Source organism: Globicephala melas, chromosome X (genome assembly GCF_963455315.2).
Source record: "Globicephala melas chromosome X, mGloMel1.2, whole genome shotgun sequence".
Lineage (NCBI taxonomy): Eukaryota > Metazoa > Chordata > Mammalia > Artiodactyla > Delphinidae > Globicephala > Globicephala melas.
In genome coordinates, this window is record NC_083335.1 from 15,320,222 (window position 1) to 15,347,905 (window position 27,684).

Consider the following 27,684-nt stretch of genomic DNA (forward strand, 5'->3'; position numbering starts at 1 on the left):
AAGACTAATAACTACAGCAGAAATAAAGTATCCCCCAAGAGCTGAAGCTCATGGTGAATAATAATTTATGCTAGATGATTAGTAAAGACTCTTGATTTTATATATCTTAATGTCAGAACATTTCCTGAGCTGAAGTCAAACGGATTCAAAGGCATGCAGTCTGATAAAGAGCATATAAATCAAAGGTTGCTTTAGGCTACTTAGTGAAAATGAAGATTAGAAAATATAAGTTTGAAAGCACATCTGTAACTGAAAGCAATTATTAATTAATTCACAAAATTGATGTTGTACTGGCTACTTCAATCCTACAGATTTTCTCAGAACTGGGAATGGAAAAACTTTGCATCAGAAGAAATAATGCTTAACATTTTGCCACTGGGAGTGCACAGACTAACAACCCTAAATTAGACAGAAAAGCCCCTTTCCAAATAAGTTATGATTTAAAACATGCACATACCTTGGTTTCAAAGCTCTTTATCTGAGCTTTAAAACTGAACGTTAAAGACAATTTAATTCATGGGCCTATCTACACTCCATTAAGAAATGAGCAACCATGAACTTAAACCTCTACAAGATTCTTATGATGGAAAAAGATCAAGGAAGAACAAATGCAACATTCATTTTTCCCCATATTATTAATTAATTCATATTATCTTTCCTCTGGAGCTATTCTGAAAATTACTGCAATTCAAGAAAGGTTATGTTTTCATTTGCTTTTTTCCATGCTTTAACATGCGGCTTTTCAAAGCTGCTGCCGGGCTTTCAACACCTCATTAGCAAAAGACTTTAGCCCTTTTTAGCAAGGAATCCCTCCATCTGCTGGTATATTTTGGAATAGCTTTGAAACTGAACAACCATATTACATTCCATCAACTTCCTACAACATATTTAAAATTAATACTAATAACTATACTAGCTTTAATTTCCAAGTTTTATTTTCACATAATAGCTCCTGAGAAGGTTCTTCGGATTGTAAATAATTCCTTGCAGCGTTAAGGAAAAAGACTATTAGTTTATAAAATAAAATTTATTCACTAAATACAAATATTGTCACTGTATCAGCATCTATTCCCCACAGCACACCATCTTTAATTTTAAGTTGTCTGAAATATAGCACTTTTTGAATCTGTGTATGATGCTATACCACTGGAAAGTCTTCGCCGAAGCTGCAAGTATCTGTTTACCTAACATTAGAAGAGTTGATTTGTTTACTAGCTTCAGAGGTGATCTGCACAAAAAAACCCACTTACTGAATTGCTTTTTTAAAATGATCATTAAAACTCTCATTTAAAATGACATCCAACACTTGTAATCATGTGGTCATATCCCCAGGAATAATGACTAAACCCGTGTTAAATTTCTTTGCCTTTTTTTTAATAGACTCCATTGGGTGCCCTCTATAAGCATCTAAAACTAGCACTGAGTGAGATCATTTTCGTTCAGTGCTTTGTGGTTTAAAATAAGGTAAGTAAGAGAGCACCCCTTGGGAGTTTGGGGTTAGTAGATGCAAACTATTACACATAGAATGGATAAACAACAAGGTCCTACTGTAGAGCACAGGGAACTATATTCATTATCCTGGGATAAATCATAATGGAAAAGAATATAAAAAAAGAATGTCTGTCTGTGTATAACTGAGTCACTTTGCTGTACAGCAGAGATTGGCACAGCATTGTAAATCAACTCTACTTCAATAAAAATATTAATTTAAAAAAAATAAAGTGTATTTCTTATAAACCACACACACAAAAAAGAGTACCCTATCATATCAAAAACCCTATAGAGACTCAAATGGGAGGCGTCATCTGGTGGTGACTTATATTTGAGCATACAGCATGTGTATGGACTTATTTGCTATGACATTAACACATATTTCTGCAATGTATCAACTTACATCTCTTTTATATTCAGATCACTGAGAGGCAAAATTTCTGGAATATATATTGATATTATGAATATCTGAATAAGATTCAGTTATGAAGTATAAAAAAATATAGACAGTATCAAATAACTAATTCCCAGAATTTAGAATCAGTAAAGCATACATTGGAAAGAATATTTCACTATTTCTTTAGAAGAAAGGAGTCATGCCTTGAACTCATTTCAGACAGAAATGCTAATTTGTAACTCAAGCTGGACTATGTTTAATAGCAGAAGGGGATGACACATACCTTTTCTTTTAAGAGGACCAAGAACACTGGGCCTAATGCACTTGACTGGACTCTGGCTTCTCCTGCTTTAAAGAATAAACAAACAGGATGACATTAAAGTACTTTTGGCAAATCAATAAAATTGACGAATACATAGGGAGAAATGGACAACGTCTGTGTTGTAGGTTGAGTACGTGATCTGACCTGGCATATGACAATCTGGAATAACATGGCATTTTAAGCTATTTTAAAAACTTGTTTTCTGGGCTTCCCTGGTGGTGCAGTGGTTGAGAGTCCACCTGCCCATGCAGGGGATACGGGTTCGTGCCCCGGTCCGGGAAGATCCCACGTGCCACGGAGCGGCTGGGCCCGTGAGCCATGGCCGCTGAGCCTGCGCGTCTGGAGCCTGTGCTCCGCAACGGGAGAGGCCACAACAGTGAGACGCCCGCGTACAGAAAAAAAAAAACAAAACACTCGTTTTCTAAGACAAAATATCCACAATAGTTTTAAAAAAAAAGGATAAACCTTATTAATAAGTTGTTTGGGATTTTGACTGGTCTACAATTAAAAAATTTTTTTTCCTTATCCTTATAAAGAATATATTTTCAAGTGTGTGTGTCCCCTCTGAACATAAACTGGCATAAGCCTCAAAAAAATAAATATGGTAAAATGTTAATGGCAGAATATATAGGTGGTAGGTATAGGGATGTTCACTGTGAAATTCTTTCAGTTTTGCTGTTTGAAAATTTCCATAATAAAATGTTGGGGGAAAAGTTCACCGAAGAGACAAATTTAATGAACAGCCTTTCAACCACATTTAAAAAGCAGGTTTACTTACCTGGAAAAGCGTCTTGGACTAGGAACGGGACTTGGTGGTAGCCCGCTGCTGCTCACAAACATTTGTAAGGATGGTGAAAAACACTGCTAGGGAAAAACATATTAAAATACTTCTAGTGCTCCAGTTTTCAAAAGGTTCTTATCAAAATGACAACAACAGCATCCTTAGAATTGCTTACCTATCTGTCTCTCATACATGTTTATGAGAGAATACATAGATAGATAGACAGACAGATGGATAGATTGATAGATTTTTTTCAAATTACTACTATAGACTTTTATTAATTTTCCTTCCAGTCATTGAATTCATCAAAATTGAGGTGATGTGTGTGTGTGTGTGTGTGTGTGTGTGTATTTTAGAGAGTAAACAGGTCAGTGTGTGAAAGAGAGTTAATATCTTGTCAATGAACCTACCTTTCCAAATCCTCTGGTGGGTGATGGTGCTGGAGAAACCGGAGTGAAGTCAATCCTTTTAGGAGAATATAATTTCTCTGGCTTGTCAAAATCACTATCACTCTGTAAATAGAAAGTGTTATTTCCTCATAATTCACAACTCAACACATCACAGTTCTTCTTTACTACACAAATAGGCCTACATTTTTAGAGCAGAAATGTATAGACTCTAAAAAGTTGCAACCTCATATTCTGGTGGGAAAGCAGAGATCAAAAACACTGAATTCAAATGTGGAAACAGGAGGGCAAGAGGTAAATGAAAAAAATGAATGAAGTCAATGAACGATACAGCGGGTTCTAGAAAATAAAAAACAAGCAGATATGTGAAAACTTTACCAGGCTCAAGCTCTCATCCCATGATTGGCTTATCTGCATTGCAGTTTGCACTTCTCTAAAACAGACAAAAATGAATGGCCATTAGTGCTCATAAACAAGACATACCTTTGGCCACACCCTGTTCTTGTGAGGCACTAACCTTTCATGTGCAGTTTCTCTGTTCATCATATCCATGCCTTCCTCCTGCAAAGGCAAACATGTGCTGAAAACATAAAATTTAACCACACAGTTCTCTATTTCAAAGAAAATGAAAAGGACTTTTCTGCCTCATTTGACATCATCACAGTACACCGGGACTGACATTTTAAGACTGTCACCTGTGCCACATCTGTATTTTATCTGCCCACTCAGAAGAATTTGAACCTGTCCACAACTAACCAGAGTGGCAGCCTGACTCATTTTTAATATCTAAATCTGCAAAATGAAAATAAAATCAAAATGTAAAATGCAGAAAATTACAGATCTGAGCCAGTAAGTAAAATTTACCCTTTTGATTTGAAGCAGTCTGCTGCTAGGAATCCGATTAGGTGAGGGTGACAGCAACTGGAAAGAAGAAGTAAACATTTATTATTTTCTGAATCACAAAGCAGCGGCCTGCTGTCAGTGCCAGTGTACAACCTCTTCCTAGATAATTTTTCATATTCTTCTTAGAAATCGAGCTCTTTAAATCACTGAACATTAATGCACTAGAGAGGCAGTACATTCAGGGTTTTTTTTGATCACAATGTAATTGATAAAGAAATTTGGTTACAAGAATTATGACTGATTATAATTTTAACCCTTGAAAACCTTCATCTCTGGCAAAAGCCAAGAAGCATGTAATTGTGCATTTCCTGGTTGGAAAACAATGCTTTAGTCTTCCTCTCCTAAGCAGGCAAAGGTAAGTAAACTGAGAGCCATTCAGCAACTAACGTTTCAACATTTTATCCTATTTGAAATGACCCATGAGTACATTCAGTCTTTAGAAAGTACACCAGGTGTCCAACCTCAAAGCACCATCTGTCGCTAGACAGGCACTGACTTTAACATTTTTCCCAAAATGAATGCAGAGCCGTGTACGTTTATGTAAAAAAAGACTCCAGGTCTTAGAAATAGCCATTACCCCACTTATCTAAAATAAGGAACTCTATACGAAGGGAAAGCAAAAACACCGATTCTATTCATTTTTATTACCAATGCACTGACAGAGGAAGACAAGCAAATAAGCCCAATATAATATATTGTCTATGATTAATGTTTATCGAAAACACTTTAAAACTGCAATAAGGAGATTTTACTCGCGTGATCTAAGTCAATTCTAAAATTCGATCACTAATGCTATCACCACAAAGCTTACTAGTTCAGAAAAAAATCAATGTAGAGGCAAGGTGCATTTTTAAGATAACTGTTGCTTTCCCTTAGATCATTTTTTAATAACGCAAAGATGAAATGACTTGGGGGCCAAATTATGTTCCTTCAAAATCATCATAATCTGATCATGAAATGTAAGGTACAATTTATATCAACATCTTACTCAGTTGCTGGTTGGCGGGGGGGAGAGTCTATAGCCATAATGTAAACAACTGCTATTTATTCCATGATGAAATGAAAATGAATCTGTAATACTATAAAACCAAATATGACAATTATCCTGCTACAAGAGACCCTATCCTATTCAAACTTTTAAAAATACTCATGTAGTGAGCAGTATAAAATGGTGATGATAAACTGCTCTAAGGTTTTTAGGCAAAAGCTAATTCTGGTGAAATTTTTTTAAAGTTATCCACTAAAATAAGATTTTACCTCAAAAGATATCCCTTCATTTCCCACCCTTTTCTTTTACTTCTTCCTCTCCTAGGCTTTGAAACAAGAAAAACTTTACCAGTAAATTCCTTTCCAAAAGTATTTTTTTCCATTATGAAAGTAATATATGTTTGCTGGTGAACTCTTGATAAGGTCATTTGAAAAATGCTAAGCTACTAGGCAAGTAAATAAGGCAGGAAAGACTCCATCAGGATACTGTGGCAGAGAGCATGAACATGTCAGTCAGGGAACAAAAGAAACCCCAAAGGCAACGAAATAATCAGGAAAGCCAAAGTACGGATTGCCAGAAGCTGACTGTGGAGAAAGCCACAAGCTTAGATGGTACATCTATATCACCCACAACTTGTCGATTTGAGACAGAACTGGAGAGTAGACCCTCAAGAGGGACAGACAACAGCAGAGCTGTGTCCAGTACCAGCAACAAGAGCAATGGATGGGCTGAGCAAAAAGCCAAGAACCTCAAGGAGGCGCCAGTTAATGGTGTGAAATTAGAGCAAAGGGCTTAAATGGGACCAGAACAGAGGCCCCTGACACTGGGGACTTTAGCAGCACGGTTTTTAAATGGAGTTGCGGTAGATGTAGTGAGATTATAAACTGGCTGAATTGTTGGCAAGGAGTCAGAGGCAGTTGAGTGTGGATTAAACTTTGAAAAAGCTCGGAGAGGGGAAGGGAAAAAGGGAAAGACAGACGTATGAAAAAGAAGAGAAGCTTGTCTTCCAGATATGAGATGTGTGAGCCGGGAGAAGAAGGTGGGAGGGAAAGAGCCAGCACGGAAGAGACTGTGAGGACACAAGATAGAGCAGAGACGACAGACTAAGCAAAGGCACAGGGGAGTCCGACAAATTCCCAATCATTAGCAGGAAGCACCCCATGTGAAGGGAAAGACGCTTCCAGGAGAAGAAAGCTGCCGGTTCTGGAAGAGAGGTGTCTGCCTTCTCTGAGAAGTGAGAAGGGTCATCTGCTGAAAGTGAAAGGGGGTGAGGCAGGATGATTGTTGTTTCTGAGAAGATTTCTAAATATTGCTTTGGAGAACAGCACGGGGCCACTGGCATCTTGAACCCACATGCCTGGAAAGAATGTTATCTTTTTTCCCTTCAAACGACCAATTCCTCTTATTTCTCTACCCAGAATAAAGGCAACACTTTTCCCCCTGGTCACCAAGAAACAAAATCTCAGTCACTGCAGTCCTCTTCTCCCTGCCTTTCTATCTAATCAGTTAATAATGAAGGTCCTAGTTCTGCACATCTCTTTCTTCAGCCCCGCCCTCCTCCCCCCCAGCCCTTTCCATTTCAGTCTGCATGCATTTTAGTAGAGCCAGAAGAAAGGCTATTAATGAGAGATGCACCCCGCCAGAGTTGATAAGAATCTTCACATCTTAGAAAAGAGCCAAGTGAAGTTCAGAGGGGCAAAATCATTTTCCCTTCTTTGCTATGCTGTTGAGATCAGAACACGCTGTAGAACATATAGAAACATTTTTCACATATACAGCAAAAATGAGTAGTTCTATGTTCTAGTATGCTCAGGGAAGAAGGGGCAGTAAACGAAATCTCCAGAGAGCTACCATTTCCCCCTTGAAGTATCTGTAGCCACTTCAGCTGGAAATCTTTCTTAAAAGTGTTATATTCCCCACCCCCATTTCTTAAACAGATTTGACCAAACAGAATGGCACTGGAAGATCTCTATTCTAATCCCAGCTCTGCCACTTACTAACTGTGTGATTCGGAGCAAGTTACTTAGATCGGCTGAGTCTTAGCTGTTGCCTCTTTTAACTGGGAAAAACATCTTTTGCCCTGCCTGCTTCACAGGGGTTGCTATGAGAATTAAATGTGTGAAAGTACTTTGTAACATGTAAAATACCATATGAGTGTAGGTATTACTATAATTTAAGGAAAGGTTAATGACCCAGGTATCTGTAGGAACATCAATTATTTTACAGTTCAACGCCAGTGACACCCTCAGGGTCTATTAACAGGCTCTCAGCCCTAAGACCAACCCACGGGCTGATTTTGTAAGAACCTCTGTCCGCTTTTCAGTTTTCCCCTCTCCTCCCTTGCTGCTAATAAACCTTTAACCCAAATGTACCTCTTCTGATTTGCTGCTTCTCACACACTACTGGGTTGGAAGCTTATTATAATTGTGCATAAATTTTAGATGATTCAGAGGTCAGAGAGCCCCTCCTATAAATAAACTGATGAACCTTTGTGCACAGTCTATGGAAATCTGGTTCAGCCATTTAGAGGTCTATTTGCTTACATCTCATATCTTCCAGGGCACTGCAATTACCGGATAAGTGGGCTCCACATGTGAAGGGCTACTATGTAAAAACCTCAACATAATTTCTCCCAACACAACCAACCAACTAAAAAATTGTTCCCTGATGGCTCTGGCTATATAGACCAGTCACCATCAGCACCTCTACTGGAATACAAATCCAAGCATTTTCAAATAGACTTTACTTTGAATGGATAGCACTGTCCAACAAAAATAAACACTCTGCTACCATATACATGATTTTTGCATCCTAGGACAAATAAAGACCACTGTTCTCAGTTATAATTAGAAGTTAATCCTGACTTACCTCACTACCATATGCAAGTAGTGACAAAAAACAAGGAACAATGTTTAAAAATACCTAGTCCCACAGCCAAGAAAAAATTCTAACCAGGTTTCCTTTTTGCACCAAAAGCTAAAAATAGCCATAGCATAAGCAGTAAACAAGACAGGTAATATCATTTGTTTCTTTTGTAAGCAATGGTGCAGAGCACATCATCTCAAGAAAGAACTACATTTGCAAGTGCTTCCCCCGATCCCAACTACTGATGATACTTACTCCTATACTTACCAAGCTGTGACGGCTCATGATGGTTGTACTATTCCTCCGAGTTCTAAACATGTAAGGTTGAAAAACCTGGGAAAGGTCACTGAAAAATAAAAGATAAAATGATTAATGTCTTCTCATATAAGATATCCTTCGACTGTATTAACGCCAGCTCTCTGGTTAACAGTGAAATCGACAAGGGCTCCTCATTTCATACAATGTAGCACTTTCTCACCGTCCTCCTCCTCTTCAGAGCTTCCGGAGTGGTGTGCTGTGGATTACAGGTTGGCTGATACTGATCTCCTCCGGCTTGGGGGCCGGCTAGGAGAGGTATGGGGCGGAGCTCCAGACTGGTTGTCTCCAGCTCCTTCTGGGCAGAACTCACGCCCCCAGACCGGTTACCACCAGACACTGGCAGCCTCATCTGTTTACCCCAGAGGACCTACCCGCAATTGTTACTGCTTTCTACATGTGCTGTGACTTGAGAAGGGCTGGGGAGCCCTGATGTCCAGTGGGAGCCCTATCAGCACATCTCCCACTATTGCCCTAAACATGTGTTCTACTTTGGAACCCTGCTGTCCAACTACATCAGCACACCTGCAATCTTGCTACTGTTGCCCCTTCTGCCTCAAATGCCTTCCCTCCCACCACCATCTGTCCAAACCCTTCCTCTCCTTCAACACCCATCGAAAATGCCAGACCCTCCACAAAGCCCCTCTTCATTCCACAAACCTAATGCGATCATTCCCTCCTTTGCATTGGGTGGGAGCACAATGGGAAATCAGATGTTTCTTGAGACACCGACTTTTTTATTAAAGGAAAGTGTGCATGTGGTTTAAACCCCTTGGTAGAGGTGTTTTGGTCATCCCTGCAGTCCCTAGCAGAGTGCCATGCCCAGGACAAGAGGTCAAGAAGGATTTTCAGGGCTGAACTGGATTGGGCTTCAAGGGACCGTGGAGATCACCTAATCCAGCTCTCTGAAATTTTAAATGAGAAAACAGAGACTCAACAAGGCTAAGTGACTCATTCCTGATCACAGCCAGTTAGGGAGAAAACTGGGACTAGGCCTGGTCGCCTCACTCCTTCTTCTGTCGCATCATGCTACCTTTCAAATAATTACTTAAATCATGATTCAAAAAAACCCAGCATGTTATTTCTACAACAGTCTAAATGCAGGTCAACAGGCTCACCCCAGTCCCCAGCAATTGCTGGCTTATGAGATTCAAAAAGACAACCAGAAAAGACCAGTTTATTCCTATAGTGTCAAAAATAAATGTAGAGCTGAGGACAGCATTAGAAAAGCAAAGAGTCACTCCACCATTCCCTCAGTTTTGAAATATAAAAAAAAGGTGAATCTGCTTTTTCCCTAAAATAAAGATATTATAATCAGTTTGACAGACAAGGATTACCTCTTCCTTCGCCTTCACTGTGCCTGATTAGTGTTTTTGGCTAATTCTACTCCCATCCCCTTTTTTTGGAGTCATTCCATTTCTACAGGGTCTCACGAATTGGCTCTAAGATGAATTGCCCACTTACAAAAAGTGAAATGTAATAGGCTCAAGACGTCTGCCAACCTAACCTTCACTATCACAAGAGTCTACCTTAAAATAGACCCTCTGGTGACTTAATTCACATGAAAACACAAGACCTTACGCTAAAATTCAAGGGTCAATTCTTTCGATTATTTTCCAAAACCTGTGCTTTCACTGACATGCCACCCTTCTTTTTTTATTGACCAGAATGCGTTTCAGGCAGTTCTAGGATCTGAAAACATTATGACAAATCCCAATCACTTAATAGGACATGAATATGCCATTTAATTACAAGTTATTAGATAAACTGTGATTTATTGAAGTAAACCTGTGTTAATGCCAGGGTTCCTAAACTAAGCTTAGAAATAGCAACTCTTAGACGCAGGTGTCAAGTTGCAATCCTAGTTCCAGGGTCTTCAGTCTGACATTCAGTGGTGTAAATTAGGCAGGGCAAGCAACTTGTTAGAAGAGCCAGAAGCTTCTTGTAGTTTCTTTTACAGTGGGCCAACAGAGCCCCAGGTAGAGAGGGCCCCCAAGTTTGGGGTCAAACTTTCACTCCACCTTGGGACCCAAGTTACTGTCAAGCAAACAAGTCCCCACCCCCTCAGCATGGAGGACCCAAATGAGCTCCAACTCTCACTTGAGGGAAGGAAGACTGCTTGCAGGGGGTCGAGGAGCCCCTGAACCCTGCACTCCATCCTCCCCAACCGTGCTCACCTGAGCCCTTGGATCAGGGGAGCGCTGTTGGCTCTCCTCAGGGTGACCCCATCAGATGTGTCAGACTCCAAGTCCAGCTCCATTTTCTCCTGAGCCATGTCGGAGACTTGCAGGCAGGCACGGCGGACAGTGCTCAGCTCCTGGTGCTTAGCTATGGACTCCCAAGACTCTCACTGCAGGACTGAGCTGCTGGGGACTGGCAGTTGGGGGCGGGGGCTAAGGGGCGGAGGCTTGGGGGCGGGGGCGGAGAAAAGCAGGAGAGGAGGAGGAGGGAAGGAGGATGAGGATGAGGGAGGGGAGGAGGACGGAGAGGTCGTGGTGGACGGTGACAGGATAAAGGAAGAGGAACGAGTAAGGAGAGGGATGGAAGGAGGAGGTAAAAGAGCAAGAGGGAGGGAAAAAGGTAGATGGAAAAGCAGGAAGACAAAGAGGGTAAAAGGAGGAGGACAGAAGGGGGAAAAGAAGACGGGGGAAAGGAGGAGGGTAGGGTGGAGGGAAAAGAGGAGCGGGGGGAGTGAAAGAAGAAGGACGAAGTATGGGGAAGAGGAGAGAGAAAGGAGGGAGCAGAGAAGGACGGGGGGGAAACTAGGCAGCGGCGGCACTCATGCTGCTATCTTTTGGCCAACGACCTCAAGCGGGGCCGGGCTACAGACACCCCAGCTGCCCGGGCAGCACTAGCACCGAGGAGCTGACAGTCGGGCAGGGCCCGGCCGGGCAGCCTCGGAGACTCCAGCTCCCCATGCTCGGGGACCCGGTCCAGTCCCCCATGCTCCGGGACCCGGTCCGGAGGCTCCTCAGCCCTGCGATCGGTGCTTCTCCTCTCCTCGCCCCCCCTCCCTGCCTGGAGGACAGGTGGGGGGTTCGACCAGCCGCCGCCGCGGTGCCTCCTTCTCCTGTCTTGGGTTCTAATGGCCCGGGGGAACCCCTCGGGGCCAAGACCAAATTCTACAACCTGCCGCCTCTCACGCCTCAGAAGCGGGAACCTCCGCCGTGCCAGGTCTTCCGCGTCCGGGGACCCATCGGGTCCTGCGCACGCGCCCAGCGGCCGCGCCAATGGGCCCGCGGGCACGGAGCATGCGTGAGAGCCCCGCCCGGCAAACTTCCTCCAAAGGGGAGGAGCGTTTCCAGGGAGCCCGGAGCCTTTTTTGAGTGCATTGGCCCGGGGACCCTGGCGCCCGATTTTGAAAAGGACCAATCGTTTGGAGATACTGGAGCATCATCTTTCTGGAGGATTTTGGGCCAGTATTCATGGGAAAAAGAAACACGTGGTTTCCACGTTTTTTCGCTCCCAATTCGTATGCTCTGACTTCTGTGATCCTAGCTCGTTTCTTAAATCCCTCGACTTTGTTGGTCTCTGTCTGGAGGGGCAGATTTCTTTTTCAGATCATCCATTTGGATGCACTAGGGATGCAAAGGGAAGTGAATAAACAAAAGCAATGGGGTAAAAATAAAGTGAATCTAGTGAGAGTTCATATAGTTAGTGAGAAACACTCGTCTCCATTATACAAGCACCTTTCGCTTCAATGATATTAGGTAAAGTCCTGACGAACAAGTAGCAGAACCAGAATTCTTGTGTGAGACCTGGAATTACTTTTTTTTTTTTTTTTTTTTTTGCGGTACGCGGCCCTCTGACCTCTGCGGCCTCTCCCGTTGCGGAGCACAGGCTCCGGACGCGCAGGCCCCAGCGGCCATGGCTCACGGGCCCAGCCGCTGGCGGCATGAGGGATCCTCCCGGATGGGCACGAACCCGCGTTCCTGCATCGGCAGGCGGACTCCCAACCACTGCGCCACCAGAGAAGCCCTGGAATTACTTATTTTATTGAACACCTGCGTAGCAGTTACTGTGTGCTAGGCAGTATTCTGAGAGCTTTAGAAATATTAACTCATTTAATCCTCACCACTTGAATGACCCTGGGAGAGAGATGGCCTCTGTGTTGTGTTAATCATACATACCTAGAAAATACAGGAAACTTAATAACCAGGAAATTTAAAATAAAAAAAAATCATCTTTTGCAAAAATAGTTTTACCTGCTTCTTCAACTCAGTTGTACCATATTAAAACTTGCCAAGCCTAATCGTCATTTTAATCCTCAATATTTATGTGTTCTGACCATAATAGAGTTTTTAAACCACTTTTAGATAGTTTCCTTTAAATTGCCTATATTTTCCTGCCAGCTGGATTAGAAACACAAGCTCTGTGTTTAGATATCAGTAATGTTTAGACATGATGAGATTTGATTGGTCTATTCATTCAGAATATATCCATTAAACCTTATTACCTGCCAAGAATAGTAATAAACTCTTTGAAAAGTAAAATAAGCAGTAGAGTGGAGGTAAGAGCTACCTGTTCTCTGATGTACTCCATATTTATCTCTTATTCAAACAGTTTGGTTTTGACCCTCTGTTCTGTATTTAACCATTGCCTTCTGCAGTCACCCTGACTTTACTAAGCTTTAGCTGCCATCTTTCATAAACTTTCCAGCTTACCCTGGGAACTTCAGCAGTGGCTTTCAGGAATCTTGGTACCAGCCCAGATTCTACTGCTACCTAGTTATGTGCCATTAATCTCTCTGGAATTTTATCAACTATAAAATAGAAATGATTTACTTACTTTACAGGATAGCTGTGAAGGACAGGTTATTTAAACCTGTATTTATTCATAAAATAATCTAATAAGTATTTGTCGAGTACTTATGGGTATAAAAATAGTATCCAGAGAAATATCCAGAGGCGCCTGGTCTGTCTTTTCACTTAAATAGAAGGGCAGAGGAATCTTGGCTTTGCCACTTAGTAGTTGTAATTTGAGTAACCCCTCCCGGCTTCGGTTTCCTCCTTTGAAAAATGGGCATTGTGATGGCGCCTAACTCACAGAGTTACTGTAAGCATTAAATGCGATCACATATTTCAAGTGCTTAGGACAGTACCTGGCACATAATAAGTGCCCCCCAAATGGTAGCTATTGTTAACCTGTCATATCAGGAATGGAGACTCCAAATCGTCCTCATGTCTGGGGTTTAGGTAACCTAATTCTGCCCAATATAACTACACTTTTCTTAGTCTATTCTCAGAATGAATGAAGAATGATTATGATACTTCATGTTATACATGAACTTGTCATGAACTGTCTCAAGATAATCCCATTATTTTAAATTCACCACTGATTAGCTGAGCAAGGTTAATGATTGAACCAATTGAGATAAGTATGTGAAAACATTTTTTTAAAACTGTAAAGTGCTATACCACCTTATGACTATTTTAATAACTCCCATTTCACTCGTTTCACTTGCCTTCTCTCCCAGTTCTCTATATGGTTCCTAAAATGTGTGGTTTTTCAAAATTATTAGCATGGAGTTAAGATTTCACTACTCAGTGTGGCTCATTAACTGGTGGTGAAAAATTCTAAAAGAGCAGTTCTTAGAATGTTTCGAGCCATGATAGCATTGTTAAATGGAAACACTGGGATGTATACTAAATTCTGAGATATTTGCTTTAAGAAAATAAGCCTCTCTGCTTTAACCCCAATTTTTTTCTTAGATGAATAGCTTCGAGCAGCTAGGTTTTATTCATTGTAAAAATATACTGTATGATTATGGTAAAACACACACACACGGAAAACAATGATTTGTTTGTGCGATTGGTTCAATTGTGTTAGCGCCTTACCAGGACCCTTTGGGAGTGGGTGGTCTCTAAGCACTTAAAAGTGTCCCCGCCCACACCCCCAGGCTTCAGTGTTTTTTTAATTGCAAAGGTGTAGGGTGTCTTAACAGGATGGAAAAATTCGTCCTGGGAGATTACAAGCTTGTTGGCCTCAGTCATAAGGGGACACTGGGCTAACCAAAACTGAGAAAACAGGGTATTAGACTTAAGGCAGAAAGGATGGCGCTCCCATACACCTTATTCCATTCTTTCTTTCCTAAATAATGGTTAACGAAACCACGCCAGGGTTAACACAGGAGCGGAAGAACAACCAAGGTGAGTCTGCACTAGGGAGAGCGAAGGGAGAACCGGGTTTGGGGGGGAAAGGCAGCTCCCTCACTGCCTGTGCGCCCCCAGCAAGAATGACACAGGCGCCTGCGATAATGCTCATTGCTTGCGTGGTAAACAGGCGTCAGCGGGCCGGACCCAGAACGCATGCGCGGAGGGGCGGTGCCCAAATGATTATCCGGGGCTGCAGGTTGTAGATTTTGTTTTGGCCGGAGAGGCTTACCCGGGGTTGCCTTGGCTGAGAGAAATAAAGGAGAAGGATTCACGGATTAAGATAAATTCCTCATTTTCATTACAGGCTTGGAGGTGGAGGATCTCAGTGTTGGTGCCCCGAGCTTGGGAGTTAGGCGGGTCGGAGCCAGTCCTGCCCCACTTTGTGCCCACCGGTGTTGGGGATGGTAGGGCTGCAAAAGTGAGCACGCACTCGTCTAAGAGCTTCCTCCTTTCTTCTCTTTCCCCCCTTTTTCCTCTCTCCCTACATCAGCTCCTCACTTTGACTTGTGCTTATATGAACGGGAGCCAGAAAACCTTGAGAGCTCCAAACTAAGCTTCGGCACGGACATGGCACAGGAGAAAATGGAACTAGGCTTGGAGGTGCTGCCGAGTTCAACCACCACATAAGACAACACTCTGAGAAGATCCAACAGCGTCCCTTTGATCAGTGGGCTTGGGTGAGCAGGACTGAGATACTGGAGGAGGCAAGCGGGGGCGGTGGAGGGTGGCAAGAGCTGCAAAAAAGTGACTTCCAATAGCATTCCCACCCCTTTATTCATCGAGGTTCTGCGGGTATCTCCGGTGTTCCTGGTGTCCGGAAGATCCCACCCTCAGTCTGGGGGTGGGGGGAGGTGGGGCGGGCTGACCGGAGGGCGAGCTCACACAGGAACCGGAACGTCCTCTTCTGACAGTTCATCGCGACCGGAAAGCAGCAACCATTTGGTTTGGAGCACGACTTTTTCTAGCTTCACCCCATCTCTTACCCGCTCTTGAAGAAACTGTGCACTCCCCACCCTCGCCTCCAGATCTTCTGTAATGACTGATTTTTGTCATTCTCTCCGCTGCTTTGTCACTTCTGACCTTCACCTTCAGCACAGTTGGAATGGAACTAGTTGTCAAGCAAATAAGCTTGGGCCTTTTTTACACCTAGCTTTTATTGAACAAAAAGTTTAGGTATCACCGAAAATTGATCTCCTAAATTTTGCATTCTCAATGGCCAATATTGCCCCTAGTTAGTTCTTGGTGGGTGAAAAATTTTTTCTCGTATGTATAAAGCACAGGTATACATACAGCACATAGACTGATATGCAGTATATTTGTGCTTTTTAAATGGTGTGGGGATTTTCGAGGAGGAGTTGGGGGGAGGAAATGTCTAAAAGGCTCTTTAGAGCTCTGCTGATGAAAAAAGATTTAAAAGATTTAACTCACTGATGGTTAACTGTATTTCCTGCACATATCCAAAGATCTGGCATGACTTAAGCTTATTATTTCTTAAAATAGAATTTTAAAGTGAGATCTTGGATCTCACATCCCAGTATCATAAGGTTTTCTCAGTATTGTAAAAATGTCTGAAAAATGCATTCACTGTTACAAGGGAACTCAAGAGACCAGATCTATCTTCCTTGTTTAATGTATGGGGAAACAGGCCCATGAATCTCCAAAATGTCAGTCAGTAGTAGAGCCAGTACTAGGAAGCTGTGTCTCCAAACTCCTAGGCTAGTGCTTTGTCCACTACTAATCAATATCTAAGTTGATTAACTAAACAGATGCAGCTTTCTGGTTATTTGAGTTAAGGGAGAATATGCTGTAACAAAATGAAAAGCAAACTAAGTGACCAGAAAATAATACATTACCTTTTTAAACAGGCAGATAGAAAAATAAAGGGTGGAGGCAGCTCTGCATGTTGTACTGAGAACAAGAATATTCTATAAATTCAGGATTCTACTCTAAATCCTGTTGTGTGAATAAATGAGCTGTTATGGACACACTCTGCTAGTAGAAGAAAACACTTGAGAATGTTCATTTTATTGAAAGGCTTTATGAAATGAAGAACAATTTGCGAATACGTAGATGACAGAGGATATATATTTGAAGGAACGTGTGGATCCTGTTTAATATATTAAGTGCTGGGGCGGGGGGAGGTGGGTGACCAGGCCCCTTTTCCCGATCCTCAAAGTCCTGGAAGCAAAGAGTGATCCCAGTTATCCCTTCATACTTTGCTTTGTTCTGCAAAGGATGTGAAATTTTTGCTTTTATCATCTTAGAGCGTGGTTACAGTGTTGAATTCCATGGCTTAAGATCCTGATGCAGGAAGTGAATTTTGTACAGAAAGTTTAGGGGCAGTTGCATATTTATCTAGTAGGAGTTAACCCACAAAGCAGACCAAGTCCAGGGACTCTTGTCTGTCAAAAAGAAGTAGCACAGGAATGGTATATCACATGCCCGAGGTCATGTAATCAACAAGAAAAAATTTAGAGTAGAATTACACTGAGCCTTAGTTGAATTCATTTCCCCCCAGTTCTTTGCAGTTGCATATGTCCACTGCTCACTTTTCCACTTTCCTTAAGGTGGGCCTCTAATACTCATTGCCTGGCCTCTATCACAGCTCACTAAATATTGTTGCACTTGTTTCAAGCAATTTTCCAATTTTGCTTGATGTTTCCTGTATATAAAGACTTTCAGTCTCTCTTGCAGCAGAATTTGCAGAATTTGTTCTTTAAATGTCAACTCTTTACTACAAGTATCACTTTTTTTTTTTTTTTTTCTGTACACGGGCCTCTCACTGTTGTGGCCTCTCCCGTTGCGGAGCACAGGCTCCGGACGCGCAGGCCCAGCGGCCATGGCTCACGGGCCCAGCCGCTCCGCGGCACGTGGGATCTTCCCAGACCGGGGCACGAACCTGTGTCCCCTGCATCGGCAGGCGGACTCTCAAACACTGCGCCACCAGGGAAGCCCACAAGTATCACTATTTTTTAAGAAGTTCCTGCATAGTTTTGTGTTCATCTTGTATTAATAAAAATACCAATGTCAAAAGTTTTAAACCTCTTGGTTCTTTATACTCTTTAGCCCCTCTAGTTGGCTGACTTCGATACCGGTGTCAGTGACTTTATTTAAAGGTAGTATTTTTTTTCTTCTACTTCTCTGGCCCTTATTAGAATTAGACATTAAATTCGCGGATTTCTGCCAGTGCCTTCCCCCTTTAAATACTGCTAGCCTGACCCTGCATTTAAACTGTTACTGCCTCAGTTTTGTTTGAAAGGTAAACTACTGCCTGGGGGCCAAATTGAGCCTGCTGATTGGTTTTGTAAATAAAGTTTTATTGGAACACAGCCACACCCATTTGTTTACTTATTGTCCTTGGGCCACTTTCCCACTACACTGGCAGAGTTGAGTAGTTGCAACAAGACTGTATGGCCCACCAAGCCCAAAACATTTACTGTCCGGCCCTTTACAGAAAAAGTTTGCCAACTATTGGGTTTATTAAACTTGTGCAAACCTGGAAGAAGAATAGTGGCCACGAAGAGTGATTGCTTTGGGAATATAACTGCCATAAATATACTGTAGTTTAGACAGAGCTGCTTACTGATCACTTAAACATTATCTAGTTATATTACTTTCACTTTTTCCAAATTGTAAGTAGCACTTAATTCTAGATATCACCTAGGATTTTATGAATTCATGTTGAGTGACTCATATCAGTTGAAATATATGCTGCCTCAATGATTTTTTTTCAGTTATAGTCTTATTAAATAAAATTGGCAGATGAAAATTTAGGGGAGAATATAATTGTCAGCCTTAAGAATTAGCCCGGGTGGGGGGAGAGATAAATTGGAAGATTGGGGTTGACATATACACACCACTATATATAAAATAGATAACTAATAAGGACGTACTGTGTAGCACAGGGAACTCTACTCAATACTCTGTAATGGCCTATATGGGAAAAGAATCTAAAGAGTGGGTATATGTATATGTATAACTGATACACTTTGCTGTACATGTGAAACTAACACAACACTGTAAATCAACTATACCCCAATAAAAATTTTAAAAAAAAGAATTACCCACACACACAAAAGACCGTGGAAATATGTAACCCATTAGTTTCCCTCCAACTTCCTAGCAGTGACTGCTAAAATATATTCCTGTTCTCATAGGGGAAAATGACTGGGAAAGGAAGTAAAAATTAGACCTGTACGTATATCCTCTCAAAAAATATTGAGTTACTGCCTGTTATATGCAAGTTACTATTCTGCAAAGATGTATATCTAGGCTCAATAAGATTTTTTTTAATGTATTTATTTTTGGCTGTGTTGGGTCTTCGTTGCTGTGTGCAGGCTTTCTCTAGTTGTGGCCAGCGGGAGCTACTCTTCGTTGCGGTGTGCGGGCTTCTCATTGTGGTGTCTTCTCTTGTTGCGGAGCACAGGCTCTAGGTGTGTGGGCTTCAGTAGTGGCATGTGGGCTCAGTAGTTGTGGCTCGCGGGTTTAGTTGCTCTGCAGTATGTGGGATCTCTCCGGACCAGGGCTCGAACCCGTGTCCCCTGCATCAGCAGGCGGATTCTTAACCACTGTGCCACCAGGGAACCTCTCAATAAGCTTTTAATAGGGAAAATAAATACTCAAAAGACTTCAACGTATGGTAGAATGACATGTGCTTAGGGAAAGAAAGTGCTAGGGTAATTAAGAGAAGGGAGTGAGAAGTGACAGCAGAATTGGTGAGGGATACAGGAAAGATTCTTGGACAGGTGGCATTTAAGATGGGCCCTAACAGATTGACAGGATGCAGACGGGAAGAAAGGGGGCCAGATAGCTGGACAGCATTCCAACGACACGGAACAGGCTTGGAAGTAGGAAAGCATAGGTGTATTCCAGAATGCTGGTCAACTCTGTCTGGATCTCTGGCTCCCAAATGTTCATCTGCTGACCAGTGCTGATCCTAGGGAACATTTTACCAATCCATGATTTTAAAAAGTTACAGCATACTTTCCTGGGCAGGACTGTATTTTACTCAGATTGTTAGTCTTGCTTTATTATTATTATTTTTAATAATAGCCCTGCTTTTTTTAAATAACAAAATATCCTTTTATAAATGAAATGATGGTGTTGATAGTTGGTGAGATTTTTAAAGAATGACCTTACTTGGCAAGAGAAAATGGTAGCAACTGTATGTTTGTGCCAAGATTTTGTTTTGAAATTTTCCCAGTCTATGAAATCCAAAAGTCTGTGGAGCTAAATTGTGGAAGGCTTTGAAAGTTATAGGAAAGAATGTAACTGAATTCAGCAGGCGATGAAGAGAGTCATTGAAAGTTGTGAGCAGGAGAGCAAGCTGATTGCAGTAGGGAAAGAACAGAGGTGAGCCGACCAATTAGACTATTGCAGAATCAGTGGAAAAGTAAAAATGCTTTGAATTGGGTTTTGGCAAGGAGCCTGGAAAGAATAAGATGGACGTGAGAGATCACAGAGGTAAAACCTAAAAGACCTGGCACCTGATTGGACATAGGTGGCAGAAAAGAACATGTTAAAGATGTTTTCTTATTATCACTGGGGAAACCTGGATGAAAGGTACATGAGAACTCTCTATATTCTTTTTGCAATTTCTTGTCTTAAACAGTTTCCAAATAAAACATTATAACAACACACGACTATATTTAAAATAGGTAACCAACAAAGACCTACTACTGTAAAGCACAGGGAACTCTGCTCAGTATTCTGTAATAACCTAAATGGGAAAAGAATTTGAAAAAGAATATATATACACACACACATATGTATAACTGAATCACTTTGTTGTACACCTGAAACTAACGCAACATTGTAAATCAACTATAGTCCAATATAAAATAATTTTTTTAAGTTATAACAAAAACAAAACATAAAAAGGAAAAGAGGACTTCTTCAGGGTCCCAACCTCAAATCAGGCTGCGGCCCGCCAGGTGAGCACCTTCAAAGCTGGGCAAACAAGGACCATCTTCAGCATGCAGCAGCTGCTCAGCTTCAGTACGTTGTTGCCATGGGGGAATGTGGCCCAGTGTGGCAAAATCTTGCAAATTTTCAGTAGAATCCAGAAATCTGCAATCTGGATTCTTTATGTGAAATCTCCATAGTTGTTCCAAGTGTGCACAACTAATTCAAAAACATTTTTAACACTGAGTAGGCCAAATGAAACATATCTGAAAATCTCAGTTCTGTCGACCCCTGCTACTGGCTATCCCTCTCATTCATGTGAAAGTTTGGGAGTCGATAGGGAGTTGGTACTAGCACGTAATAGCTTCAGTCATAGATTTAAATTGGTTACAAGTTTACACAGAAAATGATGTCTCTCCAAGGCCACAATAAATTATATTTATTCTTGGTAGCATGATTAGAGGTAACGTGGCATGCTTGAGAATTCCTTACCTTACATGGACAGTTGTTTAGGTTCAGCCAACCAAGACTTTGTGTGTGTGTGTGTGTGTGTGTTCTACTTCCTACATCTGCACAGCTGTCTCCACAAAGAAGCCATTTACATCAATGGCATTGTTGTTTAAGGATTTGAAATCTTATTTCTTTAAAAAATGTTTGTAATGGATTTTAAATGACAAATGTTTTCCTTTTCTTCTTAGTGGCAATACACCGGTGTTCCAATCTGACACATTAAGAACTCGAAGAAACAGTACATCGTGTATGGCACAGCACTGTCTGGTAAGAAAATGCTTATAGACTTGCACTATTGGTCTTAGTCAGTGGTTCTCAAACTTGAGTGTGCACCTGGAAAACTTGTTAGAACAGACTACTGGCCCTCAACCCCAGAGTTTTTGATTCAGGAGGTCTCAGGCAGGGCCTGAGAATTTGCATCTCTAACAAGTTCCCACTTTGAGAAACATTGCTCTAAACATTACTGAAGGAAAAATAAACACATTGGCTGCAGTTATGATTGGTACAGCTGCTGCAGCTGCAGCAGAATTAACTTTTAAATCCCACATGGATTTAACATTGAGATTTGCTTTTATATATAAAACCATCTGGCTTTCAATTTTTAAAAGAACATTCTAATTTTGAGCGGAAAACTTGCAGGCTCTCCTAAGGGTAGTTTTCAGGCTTATAGTTGGACTTTATCTCGCATTTATCTTGAATCGAAAATATAGTTTGTTTTTCATGGTGTTATAATGCAATCTCTAAATTAGAACTCATCTACAAATTATCCTGTAAACATAGGAAATACGCTTGTACATCAGTAAGCCAAAGTGAATAAATGATTCACTCTATGAATCATTTTATTGAGGTGAAATTCATACAGCACATAGTTAACTATTTTAAAGTATACAATTCAGGGGCATTTGGTGCTTTCACAATGTTGTTCAACCACCACCTCTCTCTTGTTTCAAAAAGCACACATCCTTGTCTTGTTCCTGATCATAAGTGGAAAGCTTTCAGTCTTTCATCATTGAGTATGATATTAGCTATAGGTTTGGGTAAATGCACTTCATCGTGTTAGGGAAATTCCTTTCCACTCCTGCTTGCTGAGTATTTTTATCATGAAAGGGTGTTGAATTGTTTCAAATGCTTTTTCTGCATCTATTGAGATGATCATTTGTTTTTTCCTCTCTATTCTGTTAATATGAATTACTACTTTGATTTTCTTATGTTGAGCCACCTTTGAATTCCTGGGATAGACCCCACTTGGTCTTGGTGTATAATCCTTTTAATGTACTATTAGATTTGGTTTGTTATTATTTTGTTGAGGAGTTTTCCACCTGTATTCATAAGGGATATTGGGCCGTAGTTTTCTTTTCTTGTAGTATCTTTGCTGGCTTTGGTACCAGGGTAATGCTGATCTCATAGAATGTGTTAGGAAATGTTCCTCCTCTTATATTTTTGGCAGAGTTTTATTAGGATTGGTGTTGATTCTTTAAATGTTTGGTAGAATTCACCAGGGAAGCCATCTGGCCCTAGACTTTTCTTTATTGGGAGGTTGTGGAAACAGATTCTATCTCTTTACTTGTTTACAGGTCTTTTGAGATTTTATAGTTCCTCTTGAGTTAGTTTGGTAATTTGTGTGTTTTTAGAAATTTGTCCATTTTGTCTAGATTATCTGAGAAAATTGTTGATATACAGTTATTCATAGATTTCTCTTATATGATTTAATATGATGGAAGCTATAGAACATATTTTAATGAAATGTTATAGCTTGGAACCTATTTTAAAATATTGCCTCCTAATCTTAAAACTGGACATTTTCATCTTTATAAAATGATATTCAGTATTATTCCCACAGATGTACTAATAGTATATTGGGAAAAAAATAGAACTGTTCATTAAACAAATCTTTCTTCCTCTACCCACCCGCTCATTTACTCCTTCATTCAACATTTACTGAGCACTTGCTTGTCTATCAAAGCCCTCTATACAAGATCAGCTCAGTGCTTTGTGACCACCCAGAGGGGTGGGATAGGGAGGGTGGGAGGGAGGGAGATGCAAGAGGGAAGAGATATGGGAACATATGTATATGTATAACTGATTCACTTTGTTATAAAGCAGAAACTAACACACCATTGTAAAGCAATTATACTCCAATAAAGATGTTAAAAATAAAAAGCCCTCCATACCTATCCAGTCTTCTTTTCTACTCAGCCAAGTCAACAAATATTTTTAGGAACCTACTATGTATTAAGCCCTGATCTACTTGCCAGGGAGATCTAACCTAGTTTGAGGGATTTAGAGAGGAAATGACATACTAGTTGAGATCTTACTGCTGTGTAGGTGTTCGCTAGTTTGGGATATTGGTTACAGGAACAGACAATATTCCAGGTTAAAAAAATGGCATGTTAGAAGGCCTAGAGTGTGGTGTGTAGAGAACAGAGTGTGTAGAGAATTTGAAAGAAGTACATTCTAGCTAGAGTGGAAGATGAAGCGGTGAGAAGTGAGGTTGAAGATATAAACTAGTGCAAAATCTTGTGGGGCTCTCCAAGTCATTTTAAAGATTTTGCACTTTGGGAATTCCCTGGTGGTCCAATAGTTAGGACTCGGCACTTTCACTGCCGGGGCCCTGGGTTCAATCCCTGGTCAGGAAACTAAGATCCCACAAGCCACACAGTGTGGCCAAAAAAAAAAAAAAAGATTCTGCCCTTTATCCTAAGGTCAGTGGAAAGCCGTTAAAGAATTCTAAGTCTGTGATTGACCTGATCAAATTTGCATTTTTGTTTTTTAAGTTAATTAATTAATTAACTTACTTATTTTTGGCTGTGTTGGGTCTTCGTTGCTTCGCATGGGCTTTCTCTAGTTGTGGCGAGCGGGGGCTACTCTTCATTGTGGTGCGCGGGCTTCTCATTGTGGTGGCTTCTCTTGTTGCAGAGCATGGGCTCTAGGCGCACAGGCTTCAGTAGTTGTGGCACGCGGGCTCAGTATTTGTGGCACGTGGGCTTAGCTGCTCCGCGGCATGTGGGATCTTCCTGGACCAGGGCTCAAACCCGTGTCCCCTGCATTGGCAGGCGGATTCTTAACAACTGTGCCACCAGGGAAGTCCCAAATTTGCATTTTTAAAAGATTACCCTGGCTGCAGAGGGGGAAAGTATTGATAGATTGGAAGAGGACAAAAGTAGATACAAGAAGCTCAGATAGGCAACTGCAGTAACCCTGGCAAACAGCTGATAGTAACTTGGACTAATGTGATGGCGGTGGGCATGGAGAACGGTGGCAGATGCGTGAGATACTTGAAAGGTAGAATCAATTGGTGATAAATTCGATGGAGAGGGGGAAACAGTGGAGGCAAAGATGACTACTAGCTCTCTGGCTTGGGCAACTGATGGGATAGTGGTACCACAGAAGAAGGGAACATTGGAAGAAGCGTGGATTTAGAAGGGAAGATGAGTTTAGTTTTGGACATGTTAAGTTTGAGGTTCTCAGATCTTTAAGTGGAGATGTTATGTATACTAGTTTGAAGCTCGGGATAGAGATCTGGGCTAGAGATACATTTAGGACTCATCAATAGATTATTATTTAAAGCTATGGGAATGAATGAAATGACCTATGGAGAGAGTATACAAGGAGAAGAGAAGAGGCTATAGGAAAAAGCTTTAAAAATCACCAGATTTAAAAATCAATCTCAGAAGAGACCCCACAAAAGAAGACTACGATGGAATGGTCAGAGAGGTGGGAGGAGGCTCAGAAGAGAGTATCATGTTAAGTGGTGAAACATGATAAAGACTGAAAGGTGTCCTTCTGAGTTACCAAAATGGAGCTTATTAATGAACTTGAAAGTTCAGTGGAGAAAAGGGTAGGATGAGAAGCCAGACTGGATTGGGTTAAATAATGACTGAGAGGAAAGGACCTATAAATGGCACCATACATATGAGCTTGATTATTTGGGGGGGGCAGATAACCCTTTCTATGCCTTAATTTCCTCATCTGTAAAATGGGAATGTAATAGTATCTGCCTCATAAGTTTGTTGTGATTATATTAATCGGTGTAAAGCACTCAGCACAGCACTGGTACATACTAAATGCTCAATAAATGTGTTTCTGCTAGTAATAGTACATACGTAGAGAAACTATGTACCTGACATTTTTTAAAATGCATAATTTTCCTTAGGATTTCTAGGCTCTTAATTCCCGTAAGGTTCAGCTTAATATCATGCATATTTAAAATAAACCATCTTGTACAATGGATTGGGTTTGGCAGAACTGAAGTCATTTTAACTTATTTGATGATGGGAATTTCAAGGCTTATTGGTTTAGCTTGCTGTAACAGCATTATGCATATGCTTTTATTTTGTTCCAAATATCACCTCATTATAATTATAAGACATATGGAGGTACATAGTTGCCTTAAGTATAGATAGGCTGAGTTATCTAGGAAAATGACATAGTAAGTAGAATGTTTGGGGCAGAAGTAACAAAATTCAGTTAGAAGTGACTTAAACAATAAGGGACATTTATTATCTCAAACAACAAGAAGTCTTATGAAAGGAGGTTCCAGGGCTGGTTAATTCAGTGGCTCAGGGATGTCATCAGAGACCCAGGTTCCTTCCTTCTTTCCACTCTACCATCCTGAGCAGCCTCACTAACCTTTGTACCTAGTAATTAGACCCAGGGTTCAGAATCACATGTATAGCATGATCTTCTATATGTTTACAGATGTCGAGAAGGATATGTGTCAATCTATTATTAGTAGTTATCTCTGGAGCATGGAATTATAGGAAGAATTTCACTTCCACCTTATGCATTTCTATACTATTTGAATGTTTTTCACAAAGCATCAACAATAGAGGTGTTTTCATTTCTAGCGGATATACCACATTGCAAAATAGAAACATCCCTGTTGAAAAAATATTGTTTTGAAAATCCAGTCGTCCCTTGGTATTGGCAGGGGATTGGTTCTAGGACCCGCGGATGATACCAAAATCCGAGTATGCTCCAGTCCCATAGCCCACCCTCCATATCCAAGGGTTTGATTCCTCAGATTCAACCAGCCACAGATTGTGTATTAAATTTGCAATCTGTGGTTGTTTTAACCCATGGATGGGAACCCTCAGATACAAATGGCCAACTGTATATTTATTGAAAAAAAATCCACGTGTAAGTGGACTCGTGCAGTTCAAACCCATGTTGTTCAAGGGTCAACTGTACTTGAAAAGTGTTATTGAATGATATCATTAACCATAAGTTTAAGGATCCTATCCCATACTAGACTGTGCTTAAAATTGGTACTGCAGGAATCTAGAGTATTCAAATTCCCAGAGACAGAAAGTGGAATGGTGGTGGCGGTGTTGGTTTAATGGGTATAGAGTTTCAGTTCTGCAAGATGAAAAGGATTCTTTTCATTGGTTACATAACAACATGAATGTACTTATTTAACACTACTGAACTGTACACTTAAAAATGGTTAAGATGGTAAATTTGATGTTTATGTATATTTTACCGCAGTTAAAACAATTTTAACTGAGGTTGCTTTTAATGTATTAAAATGTAGGTAGAACAGTGTTTTAGAAAAAATTGCGGTGATAGAGGGCATTGAAGAATCACGGGTGCCATTTAACACGCAAATAGAGATGTATATTTACAAACCTTGTAAAAATCTGCTATCTCACAATTATTTTCTAATTAAGCTCGAATGTTTTCTTCACCACTATCAGGAAATCACCCCACCCCGCTTCTGATGAGCAGAAACCCGAGGCCCTCTTCTGGCTATGGAGACTATGCCTTCCCCCCGATTTACCCCTTTGCTGTATCCCCTGAGACCTCCGAGGTTGGCATGCCTGTTTCCCCACTCTTCTGCTTGGAATTCTCTTCCTGGAACCTCTGTTAAACTTGGTGCAGCCTTGTCTTTTCTCCAGGAAAAGTATCTCATCCTCCTGTCAGAAACGGTTGTACTTTACTTGAGCAATTTGTCCGTTTTAATTTTATGGCTACCAATATTTACCTGATTAGGTTTTGCTTTACACGTTGGCAACTATGAGCTCTAAATCCAATCTATGGCCCACCCAGTAGTGAGTGTGTAATACATTCCTTGCCCTGCATTATGTTCTGTCCTTCTAGCCTACATTCAATTCATGTTCAGTATCTTCGTAAGCCACCTTAAATCATTTTGGGAACTCGGGAGAGACATTCCTAAACATAGCATACAACCCTTGTTCAGAATTTCTAAGTGCTTTATCTCTAGTAACTACAGTAGGAAATGGGTTAAAAATAGCAAACCTAGGAAAGTTAAACATTGTTTTTAAAAAATTTAATGTCTTTACAATATTAGTTTTCTGTGGTCTCTCTTAAATGGAACTAAGCACGACCTTTCCTCCTATCTTAATTCCTTCACTAGAGATAACACTTGGGAATCAGCTTCACCCAGCACCCTCCCAACCCCCCACTCCCACTCCTACCCTCCCTGCCCTGTGACATCATTCCTTGATGCTGGTACTGTTGCTTCCTCCCAAGGACTTTTTTTCCCTAAAGTGTGAGAGAATGGCACAATGGGAAATTTACACCAAAGATACCAGTGAGGTTTATTGACATCTCAGGAAACTAGTTCTATTTTAAAACCTTGTTTCATGTAGAAAAATTATCTGAGGTCATTCCGTTGCATATACCA

General features: G+C 41.0%; 2 protein-coding genes across 12 annotated transcripts in view; one reads left to right on the top strand and one right to left on the bottom strand.

The window, feature by feature from the left end:
- The window catches only part of PABIR2 (PABIR family member 2), a 95,942-nt gene extending 84,261 nt beyond the window's left edge, over positions 1–11,681 (bottom strand). For 5 of the 11 annotated variants that reach the window (XM_060292497.2, XM_030849104.2, XM_030849099.2 and 2 more), the window contains exons 1-8: positions 10,647–11,681; positions 8,422–8,500; positions 4,263–4,319; positions 3,916–3,959; positions 3,777–3,831; positions 3,402–3,503; positions 2,989–3,074; positions 2,172–2,236 (exon numbers count right to left, since the gene is read on the bottom strand). In XM_060292497.2, coding sequence (XP_060148480.1) covers positions 2,172–2,236; positions 2,989–3,074; positions 3,402–3,503; positions 3,777–3,831; positions 3,916–3,959; positions 4,263–4,319; positions 8,422–8,500; positions 10,647–10,744 — 586 coding nt within the window. In that variant the 5' untranslated portion in view covers positions 10,745–11,681. The remainder of the gene's footprint in view (positions 1–2,171; positions 2,237–2,988; positions 3,075–3,401; positions 3,504–3,776; positions 3,832–3,915; positions 3,960–4,262; positions 4,320–8,421; positions 8,501–10,646) is intronic. The other 6 variants (XM_030849098.3, XM_030849103.3, XM_030849097.3 and 3 more) reach the window with 3 other exon arrangements.
- Positions 11,682–14,828: 3,147 nt separating this feature from the next.
- Positions 14,829–27,684, top strand: part of LOC115848390 (PABIR family member 1-like) — a 40,982-nt gene continuing 28,126 nt past the window's right edge. The window contains 2 exon segments of the mRNA XM_060292256.1: positions 14,829–15,301; positions 21,227–21,305. Of these exon segments, the coding sequence (XP_060148239.1) occupies positions 15,192–15,301; positions 21,227–21,305 (189 nt within the window). The 5' untranslated portion in view covers positions 14,829–15,191.